Here is a 27,284-nt window from a genome sequence, read left to right on the forward strand (position 1 = left end):
ACTGCTGCTTAGACCAGAACCCTTGAGCTACCGTGTTCTGCGTATTATACACATCACTGTGCCTTTCATTGATTGTACTTTATGTATATCTCTCTCATTTTAATTTTCTTCCCTTTTTGATTTTTTTTTTTAAATCTTTATTTTAAGCAAACATTTGTTTTAACAAGTACTGTATCAGAGGGGTAGCCGTGTTAATCTGTATCCACAAAAACAAAGAGTCTGGTGGCACCTTAAAGACTAACTGATTTATTTCGGCAAACCTCAACCTGTTTGTTTTAAGACCTCAGCAGGCTCCAAAGCCCATAGTGTAGAGCTGATATTTTTAAATGGTACGTTTTAACTTTCCTGTCGCCTGTAATTTCTAAAATTATTTTTCATTTACAAACTTGAGAAATGTATTGCACCTGACACTTCAATTTGATGCTCACTTTTAGAGCTAAGCACCAATGCCTGTTGACTTTTTCTAACAATGCTCTTTCTGTGTGAGTCTCCCCAAAATATTAAAACTTTATAGAGGTTCCTTTTTCTTTCATCTGCCTCTCCAACCTCTGGCCAGAGTCCTTTACTTAGAACTAGTAGTGTTTTGTAGATGTATGACCCATATTTCTTTGACTCACATAAAACAGTTTGTGGTCTCTCAATGGGCCTGTTTATCATCCCAACTGGTAAATGAGAAACTAGATGTTAATGGGCATGCATTCTACTGAGGAAAATGCAGACAAGTTTAAGTGGGCATCTGTGCTGATCAGCAGTTAATCTATTTTCAATAATTAATAAAAATTAATATTATTAATAATCAGTCTAAATACTGATTTCAACAAGATCAGGGGTTATTGTGTTGTCTTTGACTTACCTGAAGAGATTAGGTAAGGCACATCTAAACTGGCAGTTACATTGCCAGCAATTACAGGGCTGCTCAGAGAGCCCTGAAGGGAAACCTCTGTTGTGTGTTCACACTACTAGCTGCCTGCGCAATAGCATGTTCACATTTGTGGCACTTGCATCAGTATTCAGAGTGGTGCACTCTGGGAAGCTATCCCACAGAGCATCTCTTCCTCTTTTGCTGCTAAGATTTGTGGGAAGGTGCAGGGGGTCGCGGGGCATCCTGGGTCCTGTCCCAAGGCCCAGTGATGCATTGCTTCACATCCCAGCAATCCCTGTGTTTCTGTCCACATTTGGTGCCATCTTTCAACGCTTTGTGTACTGCACGCTCTACATCTTCAGTCTGCAGGAATGGATCCTGCACTGTTGATCAGTATGATGCTTGCTGTCCTTAACACATCACAAGTGGCAGTGGAGTTATTCCTTAAACTACAAAGGCAAGCGGAGTTCAACACTGATCTCGCCACATATAGTAGCTACAACATGAGATTGCTTGTGGCATTCATGAAGGTGCTGGCTACAGTGGAATGCCGTTTTTGGACTCAGGAAACCAGCACTGAGTGGTGGGATCACATGGTCATGCACGTCTGGGATGACGAGCAGTGGCTGCAGAACTTTTGGCTGAGGAAAGCTACATTCATGGGACTGTGTGACGAGCTCGCCCCAGCCTTGTGGCGCAAAGACACGAGAATGAGGTCTGCCCTGTCATTGGAGAAGCGCGTGGCAATTGCACTGTGGAAGCTGGCTACTCTAGACTGCTACCAATCGGTTGCTAGCCAGTTCGGAGTAGGAAAGTCAACCTTTGGACTTATGTTGACGGAAGTGTGCAGGACCATTAATTGCATCCTTCTCTGAAAGATCGTGACTCTGGGCAACGTGCGTGATATTGTGGATGGCTTTGCACAAATGGGCTTTCATAACAGCAGAGGGGCGATAGATGGTACACATGTTCCATTTTGGCACCAGGTCACGTAGTACATAAATCAAAAGGGAGTATTCCTCAATGGTTCTCCAGGCACTTGTGGATCACTGTGGGTTTTTCAGGGACATTAACACAGGCTGGCCCAGAAAGATGCATGACACGTGCAGCTTTCGGAACATTGGCCCGTTCAAGAAGTTGCAAGCAGGGACTTTCTTCCCAGACCAGAAGATCACCATAGGGGAAGTGGAAATGTCCATTTTGATCCTGGGAGACCCCGCCTGCCCTTAACGCCGTGGCTTATGAAGGATCACACGGGGCACCTTGAAAGCAGCAAGGAGAGGTTCAAAAGGTTGAGCAAGTGCAGAATGACTGAGTGTGCTTTTGGCCACTTAAAGGCCCACTGGTGCTGTCTTTAAATGGACCTGGCCGATGACAATATTCCTATGCTTATAGCTGCTCCATAATATTTGTGAAGGGAAGGGTGAAAGCTTCACTCAGGGTTGGACCACTGAGGCTCAGTCCCTGGAGGCTGAATTTGAACAGCCAGAGACCAGGGCTATTGGAGGGGCGCAGCAGGGGGCCATAAGGATCAGGGATGCCTTGAGGAAGCAATTTTGAAGCTGAAATCCATTAATATTTGTTGCTATGCTTAGGAGTGTAGTGCTTGTAATGCTAGGAGGTGATTGTGATTGGTGCAGATGATGCACTATGAAGGCTTAAGAAAATTGCCTGTTGCTTTGCAGGGCTCTGTTTGCTTTCAGTTGATGGAATAAAGATTGCTTTCAAAGCTAAACAATTTGTATTAAAAAACAACAACCGGAGGAGAGAGACGAACAAAAAAACACCTCAGCACTGTGGGGGATGCAGAGGGGGGGCGGTCCTGGGACAGTTAAAGATTTGTGTATGTCCAGGTATCATATGCAACCATGTCCTTTGCAGTACAGTGCGGCAAGTAGTGTTCTTCAGCAGGGCTAAACTGCAGAGGCATGGGTGTTGAGTGCAGTGAGTAGTGGGAGTCCACAGGGCTGGACTGTGATGGGGCAGGAGTGGAATGCAGCGGGTACAGACTGGAGCCAGGAGGCTGATAAGAGTGTGTTGGCAGTGTCTGGAAGGCACATGAGAAAGTTTTGCGACAGCAGCTGCAGGGAGGATGGGCATGGCACTGCTCAGCTGGCAGTGTGAGTAGCGTCTGGAGCATGTCTGCTTGGCGCTCCATAACCTTTAAGAGCTGCCTCGTTCTGGTGCACCATGTTCTCCTTTCAGTCCCTCTTCTCGCTGTCCTGCCACTCCTTCAATTCATGTTTTTCAGCCACAGAGTGCACCATAATATCACGCAGAAAGTCCTCTTTAGTTTTTCGTAGCTGCTTTCTAATTCTGCGCAGCCATTCAGCTGGCAATAACCTTGGGAGCCCAGCCTCCCTCTTTGTTATCTCTGTGAAGCCAAAATGCAACATTTTACAGAAGAAGTATTGTTTGCAACACACAGACCACTGATTCAGTGATTTAAAACGCAGCCACTATTCACATACCTGTCACTAACTGGCTGACCCCAGGCAAGCACATGAGCCACAAGACCCCCAAAATGATGAGGAACCGCAGAGACGGGGAAATCACTCCTCCTGGACCCTGCTGTGCACTGGGCATGTAGCTCTTGGGGACAGGCAGCACTGTAGGGGGGACCTTATAATCATTACTGTCCCATAATTAATACAGTCTGTGGAAAATGTGGGAAGATATCTCGCTGCTGAGGGTGAGCAGGGAATCAAGGGAGGGTCTTCTCCAAGACTGTGGCTTCCACCTTGACCTTTATGCGGCTCGCCTATGTGCAGCAATGGTCCCCCAGGCTGATGGCAGAGTGGCGTGGGAAAGTTACACTTAATAAAGCAAGAACCAAAGAAGCCCTGCCAAAGACCCTGCAGCAGCAGATTGCCCAGTAGCTCCATGAGAGTTTCCTGGAGATCTGAGGCAGATTTCTGTGAAGTGAGGGAGTCAATCAACACCCTGTTCTGTTGCTCAGACTAGGTATGTGGTGGTATGTGCATCATACAGACACAAGCCTGGTTTCTGCAACCCTCCTGGCCCCAAAAACTCGCTTCAGCAATTCCCAAAATCAAAGCCACTTACCAGGGGCTTCCTCTCTTGTTTTGTGCTTCACCAAGTTCTGACCACTGTGACTGGCTAGCCTCCTCTGGGGTAGAGAAGGGCTCCTGGCTGCATGTATCTCTGGCCTCCAAGTCATCCTCTGCCTCTGGGTCCCCCTCTTCCTCCAAGATTTCCTCTTCCTGACTCGGTCCACTATTGACTGTCACACGAGTTACCAAAGAATCCAGAGTGGTCTTCGCAGTGGAGTTGGGGTTGCCACCGAGTATTGCATTTAGATCTTTGTAGAACTGGTAGCTTGTGGGCACAGCACCAGAATGGCCGTTTGCTTCCCGCACCTTGTGGAAGACGTTTTGCAGCTCCTTCGCTTTGACCCTGCACTGCAGTGTGTCCCAGTCATGGCCCCTTTCTGTCATGCATCGTAAAATCTGTCTGTAGGTATCATAATTCCTACGGCTGGAGTGCAGCTGGGACTGGACAGCCTCCTCTTCCCAAATGCCAATGAAGTCCAGCAGCTCAGCATTGCTCCAAGCAGGGGATCGCCAGGTGCATGAAGCAGGCATGGTCACCTAGAAAGATGTGCTGAGACCACTGCACGCATCACCGAGCAAACAGGAAGGGGACTTTCAATATTCCCACCTGAGGGCAGGGCAGTAGAGTTCAAATCGATGACCAGAGAGGTGAGAACAGGCATTGTGGGACACCTCCCAGAGGCTAACTGCAGTGCTGTAATAAACCAGGGTGTCTACACTGGCACTGTGGTGCTGTAGCTCCGGCGCAGCAACCTGTATGCCTCTCGCTGGAGTGGGTATTTTTTTTTAATTTATTTATTTACAGTGCTACAACTGCGCAGTTTCTGTGAACTAAGTGGCCTGGCCGTGTGTACACCTCAGGAGTTACACAGCAGAAAGCTGCTTTATTGTAAAGAAACTTGCCAGTGTAGACAAGGCCTAAATGTAGAACTTCCAAAAACAGATACTCCTGCGCATTTGTGTTTGGACTGGAGAAACGTGTAAAACGATATCAAAATTCTACTCTTTCTTGGAGTTTTGTACCCTGAATCAGCATATCAACATTTAAAAATTATATGGAGAAAATGTAAGGATGGGGAAAAAATAAATGTATTTCAATTTACTTCTGCATTAGGCTATTTCCAAGCAAGCATTTAAAAATAAAAGTAAAATGAAACTAATGCCTCAAAACCTGTTCAGTACACATTGAACACTGTTTAAATTGTATGGATAGGATCTGAGACCTGGTAACTGTTGGATGTGTGACCTACTAGGGAGTTGAATTAAACTATGATCCTGCATGAAAGGCTATTGGTCCAAATTTTTTTATCTGATCAATTGGCTACAAGGATGTAATTTGAGACATAGCTCCTTGTTGGCCCCATCTGATGCCCAGTTCTTCCATGTGTATAGGATAAGGCATTTTAATATACACATCACTTACTTAGCCTGAATTTTTCTCAATTTGCAGCCATTACAACAGGGTTATCCAGTGATAAAGGCTCATTGTATTAAAACCGCACCAAATTCAGTCTTTGAGACTGGAATTTGCATTTTGCAGAGACTGCGTTATTATTATTTTTTTAAAGATATATTAAGCATAACTAACTCTTTTTGCCCAAACTCTGGTCTGCTGCATGGTTGCAAATACAGAGTACCCCCCCTCCCAACTTCAGTGGGATTGCTCTGAATTTAAAATGATGATTAGTGGAATTGAGAACATAATTTGGCCTCCTGCATTTAACCTAGTTGGATAGAATCCATTGAAAGAAGGTCTGGTTTAAATCCCAAAGATCTGTTAAAAGTTGTGTTAATAGTTTAAAAAAAAAACCACAAACAAAAACAAATGCAGGGGTTAAATTCTGGCCCCACTGAAGTCCAATCAAAGTTTTGCCATTGATTTTAAATGGGGTCAGATTTCTTGATAGATACTTAAACAATTTATCAAGGTAAATCTGACACTTTATGATTAACTGATAAAAATTGTCCAGTTAGGAATGGCTATAATTTTGTTTTAAAATGTATTTTGCAGTTTATTATACAGAATTTTCCATTTAATGCCACTGTTTTTCATGAGAATTATCTTCTGTTCTCCATCAATAAAGTTGTATAGGGTTTTGGATATTCCTCCATATTTTCTACATCTATTCTAAATATGTCCTATTGCTTATTTGCATGTACTTGATTTTTCTTTATCTGAGGTGGAGTGGTGACTTTTTTCATTTTTATGACTTCTTTTTTTAAATATAAAGTGTTTTTTTTTAAAAAAAAAAAAAAAAAAAGAAAAGAGTATCCATGACAATTATTCATTACTCTTAGAACTGCATACTATGATATTTCATATTGTCTATTGCATCTGTATTTTTGGCTTGATTAATCCTGCCTTCACTCATGAGAATAAACCTTTGTTAGTAGTTCTGATGGAGTCAATGGGCCTAATTGCATAAGGAAGGCTGGAAGGATAAGTTCCTTCTAACCTGATCCTTCTAGCATCAGTGAATTCAGGCCAGAAGGAACTAAAGTCCTTCTATTGACTTCAGTCAGGCCTTTAATGCTCAAAAGTTAACACTTATCTGTCACTGTATTTCCTTTATTTTTATTGGCAGTTGAGGGCAGAAAGCAGCTTGCAGAAAGTGCTCAGAACACTGTAGAATTGGGCACTTAATGAGAAAGGAAATAGCATCTCCCTAAAATCAGGATCACTTAATTTTTGAAGGTATGTTTTTTTTTCACGTAGTTTATCCATATTCCTCAACTGCTATAATAGCAAAAAACCAACCAAACAAAAAACAACAAACATAAATACCCACCAAAAACAAAAAAAAGAAATCTGGTATTTTCTTTTAATAAAATGCTAACAATTTGATTGTATTAAGGTTTCTTATGTCATGGATCAGTCCATTTGGCAAAACATTCTAGATTTCTGATTTCTGGTAGCACAGTGCATGGTGGTATAAATTCACAGAGAGTTGCACTCATCAGCAAATCAGGAGCTTGATGAATAAATATAACCTGAAATCAGACCTCAGTGTAGGAGTTTTACTTTCCCCAGCTTACCTTAATATAAAAGTTTATAAACAGAATAACCAGTGTGGCCATGTATGAAAACTGGAACATGAGGCAACCAAATGGAAATCCACATGGCTTCACAGCAGCACTAAGAGTGTGGATAATGGTGAGCAGAAACTGAATCTGTAAAAGAGAGACATTTTATTTATATACATTTAGATGAGGGTTGTTTGTTTGTTTGTTTTGTTAGTTACTATTTGAGCATTTTCAGGAAAGAGGATGGTGATCATTTAATCAGGTATTTCCTATGCAATCTCCATATTATAATTTTTTTTGTAGTTTGTGATCATTATGTTGGGGACATTGTTCTAAGCCTATCAGAATTATTTCCATATAAGGCCTAAAGAATTAAGCGCTGGCCATTTTATAGATACTTTTGAAAACACAAGTTTTCTTCTAGGACTGGCTGGCAAACTGGTAGCTATGCTCTTTTAATGGGGCTGGGATGTCCCCTAGAACACTGTACCCCACCTACAGCATCATCTTTAAAGCAGAACCTGAGAGAAACCTGATGAATACCTGAGACCTGAAGAAGTCATTTCAAAAGACTGAGCTGAAAATGGAACATCCATTTTAAAGGAGAAACTAGAAGTCTGGGTCAGGTAGGTGTTGGTTGTGTTGGTAGGTGTAAGAAGACAGCAAATAAAGGAGAAATGAGATGGGGAGGGAGCTGCAAAAGACCTTTATTTTGGATTACCAAACATGGCCTAATTAACTGGATCATATGACCCTATCCAACCAAATGAATTATGCGGTACTCTATGGAACCAATGTACTGTATGTAGTTTTATTTAGAATGAGGCATTATTCTGTTTTAAGTGTGCAGGAAAACAAAAGACCTAAGATGCAGTCCTGATTCAAAGAATACACATTTTCACAAGACCGTTTTAGAGCTTTTTGCTGGTGTCTGTTCCCAAAATAAGAATAAAGAAGTCTTCTTTTAAAATGCAAATATGTAGAGAACATTCTACTACCAGTAAGGAGTGCAGCATGATATGTTTTTTGAAACAACACAATTCTTGATGTATTAATGCTGACTACAAAGGGCACATGGCTTTGCGTACTGTATCCAGACTAAAGCAGATTTTTCTAAATCAGAGAGTTTGTCTTGTGCTCTTGTTTCTTTATGTGATTTTTGCATTTTCTTATTGTACCAGGGCTACATTTCCTGTTTTGAAGAGACTTTGGTGCACATAAGTAGCTGATGCACAACTTTAAAAAAAAAAAAAAAAGTCATAACTTTCCTATAGAGCTTTAAAATTATCTGAAAAGTATATCATTTTAACATCTTACAGAATTGATAGCTTTTATGACTTTTTAATCAGTGGTGCATTTACCATGATTTAGTAGTGTCCATTTTCTATGAAGAAGGGCATAAATAATGGGAGGGTTTTTTATGATCTATGGAGTTTCTCCTAGAATCACCTCACGCACCGGTGTCATGATATTTCTTTAAAAGGCATGTAATGTATCATTTGAAATCTAATATCTCACTGATCATTAATATTCTTGAATAATGTATGTATGTGGTGTATATTCAGTGTTATGGCTTTATGCTGAAATGATGACTAAAATGTGTTTAAGCCGGGTCTGTCAAGGAAAGGTGGTAAATAGGTCTGTCCTATACAAAGGAATGCTTGGTCAACAGGCAGAGACAGTGAAGGTCTATTCACATATTAGGTAAACAAAGTTATCAAGCTAACAATCACGGGAGAAGACAGCTTCTGGAAAGAAAGAGAAACTTTATCTGGGCTATACGGACAGGGGGGTTGAACTTCAAGTGACAAGCCATTGAATCAATTGATTTATAATGCAGTAATGTATACAAAGTTCATTGAATAAGCTGTTTTATGAAAGCCTATGACAGACTGGGGTTTTATTTTTTTATATATAATTTTTTTATAAGGAATTATGGATACTCATTGATATTGGACTTTACAGCCTGTCCAATCAAAGGGAGAAACAGATCTCCGCCAGACAGGTAAATAGCTGTGCTGTTCCCACCTATCTCCTATATAAATTTAAGCATGATGGAATCAAAACAATGGAAACTCCACTTCCGTCCTCCCAAGTATAGGAAAAACAGCATGAGGTCATCCTGCCTCTTGAAACAAGGCAGTTGAACTTTGGAAGATATAAGCAAAGACCAACCGTCTTTGGCATCCATCACTAGACAGACACAAGCTGTCTTACAAGCTGAGAAAAATGGGTCCTTTGACCAACAGGGTGGTGAAGTTTCTGGGAACTGAATATAGGTGAGAGAGCTGCTTAGACAAAGATCTTTCACCTAGGAAGACAACATCTTGTACTTCTGTGGAAAGTCCTGACTGAGGAAAAGTCAGCTATGGCTGGGAAGAAGGAAGATTTGATGAGATCAACCATCTTGAACCAAGTCTGTACCTGACTAAATTGAGTTTCAGAAATTTAGATGCATGTTTTCACTATTATTTGCTTGCAATCATTTATAACTTTATTCCTTTTATTTGACATCATTTAATCTGTCCCATTATTACTAAATCTGTTTTATTTTTACTATAAATCAACTCAGTGATTTGTTTGAAGGGAAGGGTTATGTACCCCAGTTAAATTAATAATCTGCAATGGTGCTTTTATCTCTCTCTTTTAAAGGATCAACTAACCTCATTTCTTTGAGAGGGCCAGACACTAAAGGTTACATGGTTTTGGGAAAATTTCAGGACTGGGAGTGTGTTGGGGTCAGTTTGGTAGTAGTAACCAAGGCTGGGGGAAGCCATGGTGAGACTGTTGTGCTGTAGGCTGGCTGTGAAAGTCAAAGTTGCTGATCCAGGGATGTATGGCACATAGACATTTAGGATGTGACCTGCATGCTTGTATGCTGGTTGTTGGCATCCAGTTTGTGAGGCACAACAGTAGGGCATTTCAGGCACCCAGGTTTACAAGGCAGGTGGTGACACAGCTCCACACTGGTCTGAATTGTATCCCCCAACGTGACACTGTCAAAGTATACTGCATGGTACTATTGCTACATCTGAATCTTAACTGGCTCAATCCTGGAAAGTACTGCACACAGTGAACTTGTATTGATAGCAAGAATCAGGCCCATTCTATTTACTTGCAAATGTATCCTAAGATTTTTACCCTAAAACAAATACAGAATAAAGGCCAGACTTCTTTTAAATGAAAGAAGATTGGTAGCCAAGAACTGTGCAAATCTTTCTTTTATGCTGACAAGATAGTCCACTTTTAAAAAGCTTGTCTCTGACAGTAATCCTACAAGGTTAAAACAATTAAAATTAGAATTAAACCATAAGTAGAATCAATGTGCTATGTTAAAAACAATACTGACAACAACAAAAAAAATCTGGAATGAAAATGCCTGTTAAGGTAGGTGCAAAAGTCCATTTCACATTCTTAGCCTTAAAAATAAGGTTTGGTATCTTTAAGTCAAGTTAATGTCTGCCTTTTTGCATTTGTGAACAGGCTTTACTTAAAGAATAGTTCTGCTCTGAACATTTACTCCCTAAAAATGGCACGGAGGGAGGAGGGCACATTGATTGTTTCTCAGTGACGCCAGACAGTATTTGAAAACTTCACAAGTAAAAGAATGTTTGTTCATTTTTCTGTGTGTGTGTTTAACTTCTGTTAGTACAGACAGGTCAAGCTGGATTCTCACTGGCTCATGTATCACCAACAACAAGGATTCTGCAGGAGAACCTAGTTTAACAATTCTAGAGGTCTTGTGTGAGCCAGAGCTGTATTGACTTAGCACCTCTAACAGGAGTAAAAAGCAAAAAACACATCCGTAAAGTAAGCAGCTGTAACTGAATCAACTGTGGGACTAAGTCTAATGTATAATAAAATGCCTTTTATATGTAGTTCATTTTTCAGAGAAGAACCACACTTTAAAAGCCACAGCAATTGTGTATTCTATCATCGTGCTTAAATAACTTGCTAAGTATTTCAGTCCTGTTCCACCCCGTGAGTTCAGTTCAGATGAATTAAGACAGTATTGAATAAACATATTCTTCATGAAAATGGACTCCATAGGCCCTGTTCATATTAAGTTTATTCTAGTGTTTGAGGCTGAATTTGGATTTGGCAGCACAATTTGAATTTGATCATACTGAACTCTTATGAGGTTTTTCACAAGATTTCTGCGTTTGGATCCAATCTGGAAACAAATACTTTGGGGTTGAATTTGGGTACAGGAATTTGAATCAGAGGTCCGTCTTCTCCCACATTTCAAAAGATGTATATTCAAGGTTACAGCTTTATGCCACCTCCGTTGACAAAAATCTATTAAAAGTAAAGAGAAAGTGAAATATAAATGTACCAGTTGTGCCTGAGTGAGGTATTTCTTCCACCACAGATACTTGCGCATGGAAGGAATGACAGAAAATCCATAGTAGGAGTACATGAGAACATGGATAAAACTATTCAAAGTGGGTCCAAAGAAACCTGTAAGAATCCAACAAAGAACACATTTTATTCAGTGGTATCACTGAGGGTGGGGTGAAGGACTTTCTACTAGGAAATATGTTCTTAGAATTTACAGGGAGGGACTTTTACTGATCTACAAGTGGTCTCACTAGCGTTCTGCCACTGCATCCAGTAATATTCCTCTTTACTTTTTTTTTTCTCACTTCTGGTCAGGATATTCTTGGACTTGCAGTGGATTCCACACTAGAGATTGCTGACCTTCCCTTCCCCCACCCCCTCACCACAAAAAAGTCTTACTACACTGTGACACAAGTTCGACTGGTACCAGCTAGCAAAGGGTTCACTCTTCTTTGCAAGCAACTCCTGTCTCAGGCAGGGTGCGCACACTGCTTTCGCTGTAGTTATCCAGGAAAGCTAGCATGTGCTATCTCTACTGAAAGCTTGTAATTTATCGATACCCATAATCCATTCCAGGCTGTGTGTACAGGGAATAGTTAAGGAACAATGTAACTATTCTGAAAATTATACCCTTATGGTCTTAGAGTAGAAGTGGTATACAAAGAGAGTGTCTCTCTCCTGCTTCAACTGGCCATCACTGAGTTGTCACCCTTCCCAGGCTAGTCAATTATGTAATACATTGCTTCATTGTCCATCATTGCATCAACCCAGAAAAGTCAATGGAAAACCATCAAAGACAAACTATAAACACTGAAACCACTTGGCAGTGAAAAGGAACAATGTGACAGCCTGGGGATCACCCTGTTTGTGAATAAAAACTGAGTATATCACAAGCTGGAGAAAGATATGCTGGATCCACTCACTGAGGAGGTACCTTGATGAGTAGGGGTGCTTCATAAGAGATTGGGTCCTGGCTCTCTGGAGCTAGCAAGCATTGCAAAAGACTGAACTTCGGGGTGAGAATCGACTCCATTACATAGTAAAGGTGACTATTAATAAATGTAGGCCCTAGTTTGCGTTTTGTGATGTGTGTAACTGTTTCCATGGCTTACGCTTGCTTCTGACTGAACCTCTATCCTTTCTTAAACCAGTTTCCTTTTGTTTTACTGTAACTGAACTCAAGTGCCGTTCTTGGTACGGAAGCAGTGATCTAAGGTAAATTGGGGTGCACTGCTCCTTTGGGAATGGAGGCTCTGGGATTTCTGGGGGTATCCAGTGATCAGGGGCTGGTTACCACAGGTGGACACTTTGGAACGAACTCAGAGGCTGGGATACATCTACTGTTATCTTGCAGGGCTGGTACAGAGGAGAGTGCTAGAGTGGCTGAGAGGCTGGTTGTGTTGGAGAGCTAATGCCTAGCTGGCACAAGCAAGTCTCCCTCTTGCGGGAGGTGAGTGGGAACAAGATGATACTTGGCCCTGGGTGCCCTGAGAAGTGCCTCATACACCCGTTCCTTTTCCTTTTATGTCAGAGGCTGTATATCTTACTCTGTGGTTTCCTTTCTGGCTTCTTCCTTTTTATTTTCTAGATGGCAGGCCATCCCTTCACTTTGTTCTAAAAATCCTTTGTCTGTCTGTCTTGTCATTCTAAGCTCTAAACACTCAGCTAGTTTAGATTATGTTGCCATAAACAGCAGCCTTGTGCCAAGGGAGGTAAAAGAACATGCAGGACTCCTATTACTGAACACAGCAGTGACAGCTTTACTCTTTGTATCTGAGTACAATTCGTGTACTCGGGGCAAATTCTGTGGCCTTAATTGAGGATAACCTTTCACTGACTTCAATGAATGTTTTGCTTGCTTAAGGACTGCAGAATTTGGCTCTAAACAATATTTTTGCCATTACAATCAATTGCAGTAACTGAATATTAATTCTAGCATTTGCATGATGTGGATAAATTATCCTACACCTTTTTGCCTGGATAGTTGAGCAGGAAGTAGCAATATTGCTAAGTTACATGTGTTCACTCTGTTAGTAGAATGTTCAGCAGCTACAGAATGTTAACATTTGGTCAGAGAACAAATGGGTCTGATTTTTATGACACAGGGCCCTCTCGGTGCCGAGGGTGCATAGGGTTTTAAAGGAATTCCCTTGGTCATGTATGTGCATAATAATTTACTAAAGGGTGACATAAGATTTTCACTGTGAACCAGTAGCCCACTGGTTGATGTAATCACTGCAAAATGCATGTAGGGGTAATATTTAAGGACTTATGTCTCTATACTGAAAACTGTGTTCTTAAGGTCTTGGAGTTAAGGCAGGTCTCCAAGAGGTGACATGCATTGGATGTGTTCCTTTCAGGGAGGTGGTAACAGACACACTCGTGATCAGACAGGGAGGTATTGTGTGTTGTCTACCTCACAGTAGAGACCTATTTACAGACCAAGGGCTTGTCTATACTACCACTTAAGGGGATGTAACTTACGTCACTTAGAGATGTGAAAAAGCCATCCCCTGAGCAACGCAAGTTACAGTGACCTAAGCCCTGTCCATGCCATGCTCTGTTGGCGGCAGATGCTTTCCTACCACCATAGCTTATGCCTCTTGTGGAGGTGGAGGCATTGCATGTGTTCATCAGACACACTACAGCGGCGCAGCTGCACCCATATAGCATAGTAGTATAAACTTGCCTTGAGCCCAGGTTCCAGTTGTAAGGTTGCAGTGTCTACAAGAGAGAATCTACAGGAAGAAACAAAGCACCAGCAGGTGTCCTGTTTATGAATGAAAACAAAGGACGTGACTTGTATATCTTGGGAAGCAAAGCCCACACTGGGTCTTTCGCCTAGGAGACCCGCTGCGCTGATACACTGATATCTATGTAAGCAGGGTCTGAATGAGCTGTCTTCTGACATCCAATGATGAACTGGGGGAAAAGGTTTCAGGAGGAGACCATATTTGCATTGACACACTCACTCTGCCTAGGTATTCAGCTGACAGAGCTGTTTTGCCAAAGTGATCAAGTTTGGCTAGTTTGGGTTACAATTCACTTTAGAATTATCATCCTTATTGTATGAGCAGAACTGTGCTTAGCATGCCCTGATTAAGGGGGTTACCCTAAACTGACACTCACTTGCTAAGCAGAGGCTAGGAATATCAAATCCCAGTGAAAATGAGATGGGGGTGGGATGGGTATTTCTATCTGATATGGACTCTGCCTAAAGAGTCCTAGACACCATTTGAGCTCTCCTCTTTAGTATCTAAAGACAGCTGATTGGATTCCCCAGAGTGTCCTTGTTTCTGTTCAGAAGTTACTAGAGTTGGAATCACTAGTGAGCAGGTCTAGAGACTAGGCCTTAGACCCAGTGGGGAGACAGTGTTGCAGTGAAAGGTAATGAAGAGAGAGAGCTGAGATGTGTTCCCTACTCAGTGAGATCACTAAGAGCTGGGTTTTATGGTGGACCCTCAGAATGCAACATTTGCAGAGGTAACAGTGAGTGGCAAGTAGCAGTAGCAGCAGAGCTGAGTGGTGGCAAAGATACTAGCAGCAGAGGTGGTAGTGAGTGGCCAGAGGTGGCAGAGATAAGAGTAGCTTACCAAAGGCAACCAATTGTGAGTGGAGTGCAGTAGAGGACAAGGGGAGTGATTGTATTAAAGAGACATTTGTTTCCTGTAAGTTGGGAAACTGAGGCAAAGGACATGGCTCAAAGTACTGTGGGGTGGGTGTTTGCTTACGGTTAGATGCTTTTGAATTGGTTGCTGTGTTTTCCCAAATTAATGCTGGGTTTCCTTTCTTTTTAAGTTTTCCCTTGTTACACACAGACTTGGAGTTTGCAAGTGGGGAAGTACTGCCTCTTACGGGCGGTAGTTAATTTTCCCAATTACTGGGAGGGGGCTCGAGCTGGTTTTGTTTTGGATTGGTAAGAGGAACCTCCTGGTATGTTAAACCTTGTCCTTGTTGCAGACTCCACCTGGCAGAAAAGCTATAGCTGAGCCCTGTGGGTTAAGCGGAGAAGTGATCTCAGATGAAAGTGGTATTCAGTGAATCTGAATACGGTAAGTGTCCAGTGGAACAGGGGCTAGACACTCCAGGGAGATGTTTGGGGTGGGGTGGGGGCTCAAGGGTTGCAATGTGCCGAGTGTGAACCTATAAAGAGACACTAGGGCCTGTGAGGCTTGGAGGAGTGTGCTTGTGTTCACGTGGCCAGTGGAGTTGGGGAGCTGACCTCCAGCAGGCACGGACAAGGCTTCCTCATGTGAAGGTGTCATAAACAGATAGCTAAGGGTTAATGTTTCTTTTATCTGTAAAGGGTTAACAAAGGGAACCAAACACCTGACCAAGAACCGAATCATGACACCTGATTTTCAAAGTGAGGGAGGGAATTCTGGGTGTGTCTGCTTTTCGCTCTGTTTTGTTTCTCCTCGGCTATAAGAAAGAGCTTTTTTTTTTCTACTCCAAGCTCATTCACCCCTCGGTCCCAATGTGATACAACAAGTAATAAGCAATAGGGTATATTATTCTTGTTATTACATGTGTGAGTTGCTGGGATTTTCAAATTGATCCTCTTTTGAAATCAACTGTTTGTTCATTACTTTCTTAAACAATAGCCCTGTATTTGTCACTTGATGCAGAGTTATATCTTATGCTTTCGTTTCTTTTATATAAAGTTTTCTTTTTAAGACTTGTTTGAGTTTTCTCTCTGGGTAGGTCAAGGAACAAGGGGAGGGGATTCTCTTTGTGTTAGATCTACGGAGGGTAAAGCTGCAGCACCAGAGAGTTGGTGGGAGGGGGAAGAGATAGGACCATCTCTGTTTCCTTGTATTTGGGGTTTGTCTCTTTGTGGAATAAAGGAGACATGCTTCTGGGTATTGTGATGTAAAGAGATTGCATCAGCTCTCCCAGGTTAGCCCAGAGAGGAAAGTCTGGGTGGGAGAGGGAGGGGGAAGGGAAGTGGAGTATTTCCCTTGCCGGTAAGACTCAGAGCTTCTGGGTCTTGGGGGTCCCCCCAGGGAAAGGTTTGGGGGAGACCCGGGAGAGTTTATCAGGTACTCCGAATCCTGATTGGTGGCAGTGAGATAAAATCCAAGCTGGTAATTAAGCTTGGAGGTTCATGCTAAGCACCCAGATTTTGGACGCTAAGGTCCAGATTTGGGACAGGGACTTATTACAGAAGGGCAGGTGGAAGCGCGGTGCCTCACAACTGGGGGTAGCCCAGGAAGCATCACAATTATTCTCTGTTCCAATTATGCTGCTGTAAAAGAGGTGAACAGAGTGGAGAATCAGGTCCTGTGCGTTAGCTATAGAAGAGAGCACAGAGGCTGGCAAGTCGACTTGCCTTGCCCATAAGCAGTCCTTGATACCTGTACAGTGTGTGTAAATCATTGCCAAATCACAATTCTCCACAGGATCTGTGGGAGTATTTTACACGTACTTCACACAATCAAAGTGACTGCACTACGCAGTGGAGACTTGGGTCCTACACTATTAAAAATAAGAACTTATAACACATTACTTTAAAAATAGAGCTGCTGAATTTTGTATAGGTTGAGATACTTTCCCTTCTGAGGGATGTAGGAACCAAAGCTTAAAAACTAAGTTAAAACATTTAATTTTCTTTTCAACTTAGATGACAAGGCTACAGGGAAAAAAATTCACTCCATTTACCCACTAACAGGAATGTTCTTGATTTGATGCTAGAAATAATTCTCCGCTTTCCACTCTAAGCCAGAATGCAGCGAGAGCAGTCTCTAACTATCACTATTTCCCTTGGGTATGAGAGGAGACTGTGAGAATGACAATTTCCAGTCAAGATGAACATGATCTGATAATAGCAGATATATTCCACAACAATAATTATTATACTGACTTTTGATGTCTAGTAAGCCAGAGAAGGCCAATTTTCTGTCACAAAGACATCTGGTTTCACTTGGATAAAATGCACATTACTCTGCATCACTGTGACTTCCTACCAACTATGCAGTCAAATTTCAAGTCTTCAAAATAGGACTCTAAAACAAGCCAAATTCATGAATGTAGGGTCTGCGATTCAAAGAGAGGAATGTTTTTAAGAGACAGTGAACGTGTTACACTTACACTGCCAAGTGCAGGGTGTACTCTGATACTGATTTCTCATCAGTTTTACATCAGTGTGACTCCATTGCACTTCAGTAGAGTTACTTCTGATTTACTTTTGTATAAGTGAGAGCAGACATAGTCCCTTTCTCTCCTAACAGCCCAGGCCTCATATGAAGTTAAGGCTGAATCCTCTTCCCATATAAATGGATGGTTTGCTACCGACTTCAAGGGGAGCAGGATCAGACCTTTGCCTATTCAAAACAAGGTCTTGAGAATATGATAGTTGTTGGCTTGTCAAAGTTTTGGTGACAAATGTAATTACGATTCTTCAGTAGTGTGTGAAGTTGAAAAGTTAAATTATTGTTTAAGATATTCACACTTGAGGGGGGAGCATAAACCTTCACTAAGATAGTAAGCAATGGCAATTCCTCATAAGCACACAAACTTGGCTTTGCCTACTCTGGATGGAGTTTGAATATTCTCTTTATTGCTATATAGTGGTTTTGAGTACACAGTTTTTTTTCAGTTTGGCCTGCATACTTCTAAATATCTTCAAATCAGTTATGCTGGTCACAGATGCTTAGTTACACATTTATAAACGAAAGATCTTACTAGTGCAAGAAGTCAAAAATACATAAGCATTTGAATGTTGTGCTATACAGCAGGGGTGAAATTTCCATTGACATCATTATTTTGCCTTAAGTATCTTATGGGACAGATTCTTCTCTCAGTTATATTATTTGAGGAAGACACACTTGCATGAAATAAGTGTGTTTGAGAAGAATCAGGTCCTATCTGTCAGTCTAGGCACTTTATACTGTGCTCATCACTAGGACACTGGGTCTGTCACAGACTCTGTGATTTTCTGCGACCTCCATGACTTCTGCAGCAGCCAATGTGGCTGATCTCCGGGCCAGCTACTCGGGCGACACTGGGAACAGCTATACTAGCAGCTGCTGGCATGGCCCCAGGGCTAGCCGCAGCAGCCGCTGCTCAGGCGGACCTGGGTAGCTGATCCGAAGCACTGCCTGAGCAGTGGTCCTGGGGGCAGCCAGAGCATCTGTTGCTCAGCAGTCCCTAGCAGCATTCCCGGGCCCCAGCTCCCTGCCAGAGCAGCACTCTCCTGCCCCCTGCCTCAGCAGTGGTCTCAGGGGTGGCCAGAGCAGCTGCTGCTCAGCAGCCCCTGCCAGTTGGTGCCGCTGGACCCGGGGTGCCCCCCCAATCAGCGGACCCCTTCAGCAGTGGCCTCCCAGGGCATCCCCCACAAGCAGTGCCTCCCCAGCAATGCGTGGCGCCCCCCCTCTCCCCCCAAGATTTTCTCAGGGATCTTTATAGTATACGTCATGGACAAGTCACAGACTGTGAACTTTTGTTTATTGCTCATGACCTGTCCATGACTTTTACTAAAAATGCACATGACTAAATTGTAGCCTTATTCATAACTCTAGTATCTGAGCATGTAGCAATAGTTTCGTGGCTTGGTAGTTTGTGATCCTGAGCACTCACAATTCTTTATTTCAATAGGAGCGGCAGGTGCTCAGAACCTCTGAAAATAAATCTATATGACTATATACTCACCTTGATTTTGCAGGGATTTGTGAATAATTCTGCAGGTAGCTAATATTACTACTAATATGATTGCAATGCATAGCTGTCTGCAAATCCCCTACATCACCCCTTAACGTACTGCGGAGAAAATGATAGAAACACTTACTTTGTCCACAAGGGATCCAGTTCAGAACACACCACCAGATGTTAAACATAGTGGCATGATGGTATACATGAAGGAAAGTAATTTGACTGTTTTTCTTCCTCAGTACAAAGAAAATAGTGTCCATGAATTCAATTCCTTTGGAAAAATAATACCACCACAACACCTTGGTCACCTGTATGAGCAAGAGAAAGGGGGGGGGGGGAAGGTCTGTTCGTAAAGGGCTACATTCTGCTATCTTAATCAATCCTCGTTCTAACAAAATTCCCATTGAAGTCATTTTCCCATGGATGAAAGACGGCAGGATTTGGCCAAATGTTTCTTATTCCCTAAACACTCTTAGACCTCTAATCTGTTTTGCACGTAATGAAGATTTTATGAAAATACCTTGTGATCTAAACTTCTAAAGCAAGGCTTTCTCATTGCTCTTCATCTGCATCAAAAAGTTACAATAGCCTTTTTCTCGGGGGCTCCACAGGCAGATACGTGAGTGGGGAGAATGTGAAGCATAATGAACTAGTGGGATACTTGAGCAGCAACCGACTTGGGGACTGTTGCTATTGGAATACTTTTCAAACGTGATCTGAAAAAAAATAAATGACTAAATATTTTAAATGTGTTGTAATATACAAGTTCTCAAAAGAGTAAAGTAGGCAGTCCACATAATCCATTATCAAAGCCCCCTGGACACAGTGGAGCAGATCCTCCATAGAGAGAAATGACAATTAATACGAGCCCAGAATATGGTAATTTCACAGGACCCTTAATGCGGAGTATTGCAGTGAGATTCATAGACCCTATAAGCTAAGAGGGAGAGAAGAAAATTTAAACTAGTATCTCTGAGGGAGGAGCAGGGAAAACATTATATAGATGGGAAAATGTGTCCGAGTGACTCTTGCCAAACAAAACGTGGAAAGTCCTAGAAAAGGAGAAGAGGGGCCAAAATGGAGGAATGAAGTAAGTATCAGGATGAAAAGGAAGAATGATTAACTAGATCAGGTGACATGTATCAGAGGGGTAGCTATGTTAGTCTGGATCTGTAAAAAGTGACAAAGGGTCCTGTGGCACCTTGCAGACTAACATACATATTGGAACATAAGCTTTGATTGGTGAATTCCCACTTCGTCAGATGCAGGCTTGTGAGTATTCACCCATGAAAGCTTATGCTCCAATACGTCTGTTAGTCTATAAGGTGCCACAGGACACTTTTTGTGGCTTATATCAGGTGAGAGAATTTATGGAGAATTTGGAACAATAGAAGGACAAAACTTTGAATTTTAAGGTGTGTAATAGGAGTCAAGGCTAGAGATGAGGTGAAGAGGCAAAATATGGATCCAAACATTCCCATAGTTCAGGCTGGTTCAGGTGCTAGTTTGGACCCACAAGAACCCAAATTTGCATGGACAATTTCACCATAGGTATTTAATTAAAGGGGTTAGTTTTCCATAGAAAACATTTCCATTTTGTATTGGTATCTGTTCTGATAATTAATGAAGATGCAATGCCAGATGAGTCAGAAATAGTGGACATAAACTTTTGTAAAAGCCTTTCCAGAACAAAAATATACTTCTCACATTGTTCTCTACCCTGTACTGGGGAATGAGAATACATCCAACCAGGATCAGCATATACATATCCCACTGTGTAACAAACAGAAATAATATCATTTTTTAAAAATCCTAATGCTAAAATATAAGTAGGCTAGTGATGCAAGGGAATTGCACCAAAGCCTATGGAGAAATAGACCACAACATCTTTTAGTTACTGAGTTGCTGTTTCTGCCTCACCCGGATATCAGCTTCTCCTGCGCTGACAAGGTTCTGACACTGTAAGTTATAGCCTCCTTCCCAACTGGACAGCATAAGCTGGAACAAAACACACACAGAAAAATCAGTCAACAAAAGTATTCATTCATATTCCTCTGTGCTTCCGCTCAGTGTTGCAGTGGAAATGGCACAGAATTTGGGCCACTGCCGATTCATCCCATGAACAGATGCTATTAAAGTAGTCTATTTGCATATATCAGAATAGAGTTCAGTTCTGGAATTAAAAGGTTAGACGGTGGTGATGGAAATATACAATGCAACAAACCCTGCCTTTCTCATTTTGCTGGACTTGACACTTCAAAACTATCATAGATAGGTTGTCATCTCTAACATTGCTTCTCAACCTACAGCTCTTTAGGAAGTCATGCATTTTTTGTAGAAAGCCTATGTTTTACGTAGAGCTGTTCTATCTGATGCATGCAGGGCAGCAGGAGAAGTGCTAAACAGATTATTGGTGCAGCCAATATCTTTTCCTCTTCATCCAAACAAAGTGTATTTGGGCTGGGGGAGGAGGGAGAGAATACATGTTTTCCCATATCATTCATATATATATATCCCAGGAGAAGAGAGTATATATTGTACTGAATGAAGTGACAAAGAGTTTTAAAATAATTTCATAGGGGTATCCTGATACTGCATTAAAGTGTCACATAAATATGAGACGTTAACACCATGCAACACTACAAAACAAATATAGCACTGCAAAGGGCATTGCTGTGATTATTTTGCGGGTCTCTGGAAGTCCACACGGGGGGGAAGGTGAGCACAGCTCCTCCCGAAACTAAGACCAATGTGGGTGACTAGACAAATCCACTCAGGCTGTAACACCTCCAGGGAGGTACAGCCACTTGGAGAGGCTTGCACGTACCGGTTCAAACTGGATTCTCCAGAGACTATATCAAACAAAGGACTTTTGGATAAACAGCCTGAATTTAAACTGATTTAAGGCCTTCTTTCTGTTCCAGAAAATGGTCAGAACCGCCTGTCCAAAGAAGGGAGTCCAATTATTGTGGAAGGAATAGAAGGACTGTCACTGACCAGAACCCTTGTTAGATTTGGCGGGGTGATCTCTGGTAAGCTTATTAGCATGCATGTAGGGTCTTCTATTCTTACTATGTGTGCTCTGTAAAACTTTCATCTTAAGAATAAATGTACTTTGTGTGGTAATTTATAACTGTGGGCAACTGTGTTGTTTATAGCCTCTGAGGAGAAAGCATGGTGCAGACACGCATGTCCGTTTAGGTGGTTTGGCTTGCGGGGAAACTCACAGTGTAGGCAAGGAACTGTGCAGACTGGAAAAACCTTGCTCAGTGGGGAATGAGTCTTGGGTCTGAATCCAAGAGAGGTGATGACTGAGGAGCCAGGAACCTAGAGTGGATGTCCTTACTGCCTGCCGAGGGGGGATACCGGTGCGGTTGCCCAGACTTGTGACATAAACTGCAAAATCTGGCCCTTGGAGGAGGGATGGAAAGATAAGGGAAAAAACAGTAGCTTGTCTCCTAAATGACTGTTTTTCTTCTTTCTGAAGAGCAAGCTGAGGTAAAATCTGTGTCCTGATGCATGTTGCCATTTACTGAAGGTCATTTCTGCTTCTGATCAGCTTTAGGTGCTGTTCAAAAAACACCATTCCTGTACTGTAATATAGGGTGACTAGATGTTAAGAGGAAAATATCGGGAATACCACGGGGGGAGGATTTGTTTTTTGTTTGTTTACACTCACCCGTCCAGGAGTTCAGCGGCAATTCAGAGGAGAGTCCTTCAGTCACAGACAGTTTTCGACAGTATTTCAACGGTGGGTAATAAACCTTGCCACCAAAGACAGAAGCACCCGCTGCCGAAATACCACTGAAGACAATCCACGACTGAAGGACTCGCCGCCGAATTGTCGCCAAAGACCCGGAAACAAAATATCAGGACAAATGGTGTCCCGACCGTACTCTGGTTGGCACGTGGGACAAACTTCTCAAAATCGGGACAGTCCCGATTTTATCAGGACGTCTGGTCACCCTACTTTAGTAGGTAGTGCAATGAAAAGAACTGCTTAGTACTGTATGGACTTTTGCTGCCACACCTGATGTTGACATGCCCCATGAGAAACCCTCTATTCAATGATTGCCAGTATCTCTTTCCCCACCACAGGAGGCTTAGGACAACGTTTCCTACAGTGTGTATACATAAAAGTGAATCATACTTATTGAACAGAAATACACATACTGTGCAGGAAACCTACAGTATTTTCATAGTTTACAAATTAGTTTGCCATTGAAGTTTAAATAGCTATTCTATCTACAGCCCGATGGTTGTCAGTGGATGAAATCACTGCTATTCCCATTGGACATTCAAGCAAGTGTGATGTAATGTCTTATTCAATCAATATGCAAAGAAACAAAATACCTCAACCTTTTTAGCTGTACTGTTCCATGAGGTTCGGTCAGAACAGATCTTTGTAAGGATGGTGAGAATGGGTTATTTAATATCCTTCTATAAAGAGTTGTTTGTGAAAATGTCCTTTTATACTGTTTTATCATAACACACCCATTTTCTAGTGAGAAACCCAAGGGACTCATTCTATGTACTTACAGGAGTTTAAAAAAATACTGGGAACAATAAGAAAAAAAGAGACTTCTTAATTCTCTGGCAAACCATTCATTTACATTTCTTAGCTCTGCAGGCCAGTGTTCTGTATGCTCCTGCTTATCCCTGAAGTAGAATAAGTAGAGACCCAAGTTCTTCTACAAGTTACTGTTATTTCCAGTACAGAACTGTAAAAATCCCTAACTGAAGAAAACAAACTTTAGACCTTACATTACATTCACCTTCTATCTGAGAATCTATGAGGTTCACAACAGCTCCAGAAGGCAGATTATGAAATAGACTAAAAGGGAGATTATTACTTTTTTTCAAGGGTGGCAATGAAATATTTTGGCTTAGAATATATGGAAATATCTTTCTTTAGTGGCAGGACCCAACAGTTTAGCAGCTTGCTACTTTTTCCTAACTAAAGCATTTCTGCTTTAGCTCAAGTGGTAGAGGTTTGTCCTCCTTAAGCCACAGGTTTAATCCTCATTGTCAGCTGTGTCTGTGGTCACAGATATGAGGTACCCTGACTCCCTGCAGGTCCCATTGATCTCCTCTCTGAAAATCAGTCCACAAATGACTTGTCTATGGTCGCAGGGAAGTATGAGGCAGAGCTTGGAATGGAACTCAAATTGATTGACTTCTGGTCCTTGATTTAGCCACAAGCAAGCCCATCTTCTCATCTGAAAAAGCAAAAAGCACTTTGTACTGCTTTAGTTCAAGAAAACTGAGCTTTTAAATCTCAGCTGTCTTAGTCCCCACTTTTAGGATATTTTATTTTAAAGAGAGAATGGTTTTCTAAAATATTATAAAATGTATTGAAATATCTTAATCTATAATGTGTCAGTGAAACCAGAGTGTCCCCCGCTTCACCAACACCTTTTTTGATTTAAATAAAGCCTCCAGCAGAGTTTGCAAACCATGCAGTGCCACCTTATGCTTTGGTTGTGAAACTCGAAGAGGGGAACTGATCCAGTTGCATCGTTCAAACTGAATGAAGTTCAAATGTAAACCGGTGCTATTAATGGTGAAAATTTAAATTAGAATGGTTTCAGAACTTTCAGTTTTAATATATCTAAAGCACTGGCAAATAGAATAGGACATGTTTTTTATAAATATGAATGAAAAGAAGTCTTGTGCTGTCCCTTTCATTTTAAAATGTCAGGTGCCTACAGCCAAAACAAGCTTTAGAGCATCTGCTGTGCTGCAAGGATGGGTGTTAAAGACATGGATTTATGAAGTAATAATAATTAAATATTTTTCCAGGTCAGTATTGTTTTTTTAAAAAAGAGTGGGGGGGGATTTTTTTCCCATTCCTTTAGAACAGTTCAAATACCACTGGTCTTGTTTACAATGTGTGCTACAGGTCACTAAAATGGGCAGAATGGGATCATTTGCCTAGAATATCCAGCTGAAGAACTCTTTTTGCAAATGCCTGGTGCAGCTGACATCACACAACATGCTCTGCCAAAGAGCTTCAGTTCCCATTTTTTGCATTCTACCGTGTACCTCCAGGATTTGTGTTCTCTGGCCTGTGTGTACTCACTTCTTCTCCTGTGGAAAAGAGGGTGGAAAATGACCCCCAGGTCTCAACAGGTTTATTCCACCTGTGGCTTTGTGTTTTCCCCTTAAAGTAGAGGGGCTGGCAGCACTGTAGAAAAAGCAGGTGTATTTTCAGCAAGGCTCTGATTGGGTCATGATCTGTGGGAAAACTAATACTGGTAGAAGACCTTTGACTCACCCTCTACTGCAGCATTCCTCTTTTCCAGCACAGCACTCTGCACTGGCATGCTGCTACTGGCTGGCTTTCCACCATCTTCCTGATCCCACCCCCTCCTGGATTTTGTGCTAAACAGTACAAGGGGAGTTGCAATACAAAATGAATACTAAATTAGAGTCTTCTGAACAGAGAATTTACCGCACTGAATGGGGGTTCCCTAACTCACCAATTGTTCCCGCTCTACACATCACCATGAACATGCAGAGCTGAGCTCCCACGCTGCATTTGGCAGAGGCAATTACTTGGTGGAGGTGGGATGCTACTGCCTAGTTGCTTTTCTGTCCAGCCTCTCTCAATGCCCTTCCTAACAGTTTCCCATAGCTTTGCCTTTCTCTGCAAAGCAGAGGGGAGCATAGGAGCCTGAATGGGTACTTCCTTGCCTATACGAAAAACAGAAGTCTTACAGACAAGGTTTCTTGGATTAGCTGATTAATCATTACCTTGTCATTTCAGACATGCTGGAAGAACCTCAGTTTGTCATCTTGCCCTTGACTGGCAACAGGTACAGGACTGGAGTAATAGGATCTCATTTGAACAAAGCTTTATTGAGGGTGATATTAGGCGTTCCAGTAAGGAATGTATTCAGCTGGGTCAAATAAATGCAACCAGTTTTGCTAAAAGCTTCAACCACTCATATTGCTAATGAAAACAAGAAGAAAGGAAGTATTGCTATTGCTCATAATTTGTTGTTTTTCTATGTGCCTCCCTTCCCCAGCTCATGAAATAGTGGAATCTTGCAACTAGAGTCAGAGGGTGGCACACCTGGATCCAGTTGCAAGATTTGGCCCAAAGGTAGAAGATAAAGCTTCAATGGGAAGGAAGCTCCTACTGCTTCTTACATCCTCCCCCCTGCCCTGGGTTCTTCTGCTATTTCTCACAATTGCTCTATGCAGCCTCTATGCAGTTTTTTCATCAGCAGATATTTTTGTTATGTCATTTTGGTAATGCCTGTGTAGCCAACTCTTGTGACTTTTATCATGAATCTTGCATTATTTGAGGTATACTTCATAGAATATCAGGGTTGGAAGGGACCTCAGGAGGTTCTAGTCCAACCTCCTGTTCAAAGCAGGACAATCGCCAACAAAATCATCCCAGCCAGGGCTTTGTCAAGCCTGACCTTAAAAACCTCTAAGGAAAGAGATTCCACCACCTCCCTAGGTAACCCATTCCAGTGTTTCATCACGCTCCCAGTGAAAAAGTTTTTCCTAATATCCAACCTAAACCTCCCCCACTGCAACTTGAGGCCATTACTCCTTGTTCTGTCATCTGCTACCACTGAGAACAGTCTAGATCCATCCTCTTTGGAATCCCCCTAAATAATCCTAGTTCCCTCAGCCCGTCCTCATAAGTCGTGTGCTTCAGCTCCCTAATCATTTTTGTTGCCCTTTGCTGGACTCTCTCCAATTTTTCCACATCCTTCTTGTAGTGTGGGGCCCAAAACTGGATACAGTACTCCAGATGAGGCCTCACCAATGCTGAATAGAGCAGAACGATCACATCCCTTGATCTGCTTGTAATACTCCTACTTATACAGCCCAAAATACCGTTAGCCTTCTTGGTAACAAGGGCACATTGTTGACTCATATCCAGTTTCTCGTCCACTGTAACCCCTAGGTCCTATTCTGCAGAACTGTTGCCTAGGCATTCGGTCCCTAGTCTGTAGTAGGAAGGAAGAATCCTATGCACTAAGTGCAGGACTCTTGTCCTTGTTGAACCTCATCAGATCATTCTACTTTGTGACACCGTTTTTAAGCCTGGGACTCCTTTTGGGGAGTACCTAATAGATCCTTTCTGGATCTTTTTAAAGTTTGGACGGCATGTATGGGGGTGAGAGGAATGTGGGCTGGATCTGCAGCTGCCCACGCAGAGTAGGGGGTTCAATTAACCCTCCCACCCAGCTGCTGTTTTATATTTATTTGACTGATCTTATGTGCCTCAGTATCTCCCTATCTGACATGCCCAATGTTACAATGTGAGTCAGCAGCAGACCAGGTGTCCTGACTTCACCACTAGACCT

General features: G+C 42.1%; 1 protein-coding gene across 1 annotated transcript in view; it reads right to left on the reverse strand.

Moving 5' to 3' along the window:
• ELOVL2 (ELOVL fatty acid elongase 2) overlaps positions 1–27,284 on the reverse strand; it is a 103,264-nt gene that overhangs the window by 3,351 nt on the left and 72,629 nt on the right. The window contains exons 4-7 of the mRNA XM_032786925.2: positions 20,872–20,949; positions 19,088–19,259; positions 11,297–11,421; positions 6,973–7,107 (exon numbers count right to left, since the gene is read on the reverse strand). Of these exons, the coding sequence (XP_032642816.1) occupies positions 6,973–7,107; positions 11,297–11,421; positions 19,088–19,259; positions 20,872–20,949 (510 nt within the window). The remainder of the gene's footprint in view (positions 1–6,972; positions 7,108–11,296; positions 11,422–19,087; positions 19,260–20,871; positions 20,950–27,284) is intronic.

The sequence above is a fragment of the Chelonoidis abingdonii genome, chromosome 2 (assembly GCF_003597395.2).
Source record: "Chelonoidis abingdonii isolate Lonesome George chromosome 2, CheloAbing_2.0, whole genome shotgun sequence".
Classification (NCBI taxonomy): domain Eukaryota; kingdom Metazoa; phylum Chordata; order Testudines; family Testudinidae; genus Chelonoidis; species Chelonoidis abingdonii.